Below are 4081 nucleotides of genomic sequence, written 5' to 3'. Positions count from 1 at the left end.
CACGTAAAGCTCTGGAAGCATATTTTCCCAGTAGCAAATGTGTGCTACATCGAAAGGGTCAACTCGAGCCTAACCTAGAAATAAATCTAACCTAGCCTAACCAAACCTCACGAAACATAATTAAACTGATTGTGTTGTCCCGTTGTGTTTGCGGTACCGTTTCATTCAGCTTCGGCTTAACTTACATAGAGGTTTAACCTATCCTAACCTAACAAAACTTGACCTAACCTGACCTAGCCGAATGAAATTCAACCGCACGTGTAGCTATGTAAGCGTACGGTTCTCAGTCTTAAATGTGTGCTATATTTAATAGGTTAACTCGATCTTAACCTACAAATGAATCTAACTTAACAGAACCTAACGAAATTTTACTTAACACAACACAACTTAACTTAAGTGTTGCCGTTGTAACACAATAAAATTCATTTCATTGTACTACAGGTGGTTAAAAATTTAGACGCAAATTACTCATTTGAAGAAACTTAGAACTACAAGTAGAATTGACCCCATTGCAATTAACCTGACAATGTTTGTAACAATTAAAATGTAAGAACAGGATTGCCAGCTTAATTGGTTAGGTTAGGTCAGGATAGGTTAAACCTCTATGTAGGTTAAGCCTAAGCTGAATGAAACGGTACCGCAAACACAACGGGACAAGACAATCAGTTTAATTGTGTTTCGTGAGGTTAGGTTAGGCTAGGTTAGATCTATTTCTAGGTTAGGCTCAAGTTGACCCATTCGATGTAGCACATATTTGCTACGGGGAAAATATGCTTCCAGAGCTTTACGTGTAGTTCAATAAATTTCTATTAATTCAGGTTAGGTGAGGTCAGGTTCTGTTGGGTAAAGTTATGTTAAATAAGTTGATATCAGGCAAGGGTTGATCCTTCACAGTTGTCTACATGTTTTTGAAATTAAAATTTGCATCACTGGCATTATTTTGAAATTTATTTGTCTCATTGTATGATTTTTCGTCATTTTTTGAGGTTATGGCTCAACCATGACGCGATGGGTGATTTTTGATACCGAATTTGAATTCAGCGGTCCAAAATCCATAGGAATACGTGTGTCTTGTTACCAGATCCGCACACTTTTTTTGTGTAGCTGTGTTATTATTATTATTGCAATTCATGTTTAATTAATATTTATCTTATATAAAATATTTTATCCCTATCTTTTATACTACACAGATTTTGAGCGAATCCGTAGCAAACGGCTTACGCTTCTACAGAGCGTACGAAGCGAGCTTCACAAATTGTGAATCAACGACCGTATTTTGCGACATTCTTAATGATTTGTTTGATGCTCTAAAGCGCACAACGTCGGAAACTGGGCTACGCCTTCGCTGCAGAGAATTCAAAGTATATTCTACTTTTAATACAATCGTGTGTTTACAATTGTGTGACAATTGATTCATCTCCGTCGATCTCGTTCCAAACATGAGAAATATCTACGGATTGACCGTGGTTGGTACTATACGCAAAAACAAACAAGAGATAACACCATCGTTTACGCGAGCAGCGGCTGCTGGTACTACTCGCTTTGCACACGCCAACGGAAATACCTTAGTTTCGCATTGTCCGAAAAGAAACAATGTCGTTCTATTATTACCAAGCTTACACAAAAATAGGCGAATAGACGAAAATACCCGAAAACCGGAAATAATAGATTTGTACGACCACACAAAAGGAGAAACTGATACCTTTGATCAGATGATCCACGCTTATACAACTGCTCGTGCTACTTTGAGATGGCCTCTCAGACTGTTTTATGGTATGTTGAATCAGGCTGGAATTAATTCCCTTATGCTGTAGAATTTACCAGAATCGAATAGAGGGTTGAATAGAAGTTGGAGGTAGGTACATTCCTAAGGTACTCTAATTTCAGGGTGGCAGTTGGACCCGGAAATAACCAAGGATTTTACGAGACCGGGAAAAAAGGGAAATGAGAGTGAATTTATTCTTAGAGAAAGAAGTTCACAAATTTTTAGAAAAAAATCTGTTCAAATTTGATTTCAACGGGTTTTTAAAGAATTATTTAAATTTGCATGCTTTTCAATTTTGATAGCATTCAGTTAACAACGCGTGATTCAAAAATCATTCAATTATGAATTTTCTATTTTGGATTTAAATATTTTCTTAAGATGTATAGAAAAACTAAAAATAATTTTTCAAAATGTAAAATTATTTCAAGAGAATATTCAAAAACATTTTTAAAGATTTTTAAAATTATTAAAAAAGAGCAAAATTCTATTCATTTGAAAAGGTATTTATAAGTTCTAAAAAAAACTTTAATAACATTAAAAATCTCAAAGAAATAAAAAAAAACTTTTAACATTCAAACATTTCTAGCTTAAAATTGTTTAAAAACATAATTTTAAAACCTCGAAATCGCACTGTAATTGCACTGTCAACATTTGAAAAATGATTTATAATAAAAAGAAACTGTCCATGGATTATCATCGCAGAATCCCTAATCTTCAAGAAAAACTACGCTTTGATGGTTTCTGCTGAAAAAAAGTATAATTATTAAAGCGTTTGAAAATGCACGATTTCAAAGAGAAGGAAATCGAGGATTTTTATCAAATATAATATTTACGATAATTTTGACTGCAAATAGATTATTATTTGTATGCAAAAGACAGATTCCAAAGGAGAAATAGCACTAAATAATTGAAGAAAAAAATAAAAACCTTATATGCCTCCGCTGCATGCTGTGCAAAAACTAATTCAATGGTCATTCGCTCTTCCATAATGTGTGACTGGTTGTTCGAGCTTATGGCTCCAGTTTTAGGATCTTTTGTATCATCATACGTAGAGAAGCTCCCAGCGTCGGCATTTGAAGGTGAGATTAAAGGTGTGGTTGAATTAGTGCAAAACTCAATTCCTTGATACAGTTTCTTCTATTCAACCTTCTATTCGATTCTGGTAAATTCTACAGTATAAGGGAATTAATTCCAGCCTGATCCAACATACCAGAAAACAGTGTTAAAGGCCATCTCAAAGTACCACGAGCAGTAGTATGAGCGAGGATCATCTGATCAAAGGTATCAGTTCCTCCTTTTGCGGGTTCGTAGAAATATATTATTTCCGGTTTTTGGGTATTTTCTTCTATTCGTCCATTTTTGTGTAAGCTTGATAATAATAGAACGACCTTGTTTCTTTTCGGACAATACGACACCAAGGTATTTCCGTTGGCGTGTGCAAAGCGTGTAGTACCAACAGCCGCTACTTGCGTAAACGATGGTGGTATCTCTTGTTTGTTTTTGCGTATAGTGCCAAACACGGTCAATCCGTAGATATGTTTAATGTTTTGAACGAGATCGACGGACATGAATCAATTGTCACATGTGATAGTCCGTTGCGTGCAATGAATTGATTCTGACAATTTGCGGACATAATAGCTTGGTACGGATTAACCTTCGAAAGTTTGCACACACCCTACGTAGGGATCCGCACTAATCAAATATGCAGTCTGTACATCGTTTATGCATACGAATTTTATTCCATACTTATCTGGCTAATTATGTATGCAGACTCTCGAATTGAATCGTCCTCGGAAATTGCTCATCAATTGTTCAGTAAGTGTATGGAGAATAGAGTTGCGTGCAATTATAAATAAATTGATCCCAAATCTCTTTTATTTATGCTAATCCATGCTCCTCTCGTCGTTTGACTCTAGTTTCCTTATCGCCAAAACGAAGACATGCTAACAAATAAAAATGGGGTAACCGAGTGTTTTACAAGAACTATAGGGCGTAGTCATATTAAAAGTGGTTATCCAAAATTTAAGGAAGGGGTTATCAAAATCAAAGAAAAAGCGGTAACATTAACTCTACAAAAGCGGTAGTCATATTTCATCAAAAGGGTTAATCAATTTCAAAAATGAGAGTTGGTCATAGTTAATAAATTTACCAAAAATGAGCGATGGTCATAACCAGACAAAAGGGGGTAGTCCAAATTGGTAAATTTATCAAAAATAAGGAATGGTCCATGCCTTGGATCGACTACCGAAAGGCATTTGATTGTACGAACCATGATCTGCTTATTAAGCTCCTTGAGTGCATGGAGGTACATGCAGA

General features: G+C 35.5%; 2 protein-coding genes across 2 annotated transcripts; one reads left to right on the top strand and one right to left on the bottom strand.

Moving 5' to 3' along the window:
* The first annotated feature begins 1439 nt into the window (after positions 1 to 1439).
* Positions 1440 to 1814, top strand: LOC117181294 (piggyBac transposable element-derived protein 4-like). Its single transcript, XM_033373855.1, has one exon. It carries the CDS (start codon positions 1440 to 1442, stop codon positions 1812 to 1814), a length of 375 nt encoding a protein of 124 aa, XP_033229746.1.
* A 1120-nt stretch (positions 1815 to 2934) lies between these two features.
* On the bottom strand, positions 2935 to 3333 carry LOC117181284. Its single transcript, XM_033373847.1, has one exon. It carries the CDS (start codon positions 3331 to 3333, stop codon positions 2935 to 2937), a length of 399 nt encoding a protein of 132 aa, XP_033229738.1.
* Between the last annotated feature and the right edge of the window lie 748 nt (positions 3334 to 4081).

Source organism: Belonocnema kinseyi, chromosome 1, assembly GCF_010883055.1.
Source record: "Belonocnema kinseyi isolate 2016_QV_RU_SX_M_011 chromosome 1, B_treatae_v1, whole genome shotgun sequence".
Taxonomy (NCBI): Eukaryota; Metazoa; Arthropoda; class Insecta; order Hymenoptera; family Cynipidae; genus Belonocnema; species Belonocnema kinseyi.
The sequence above is the reverse complement of the archived record's forward strand: the minus strand, read 5'-3'. Positions and strand labels throughout refer to the sequence as shown.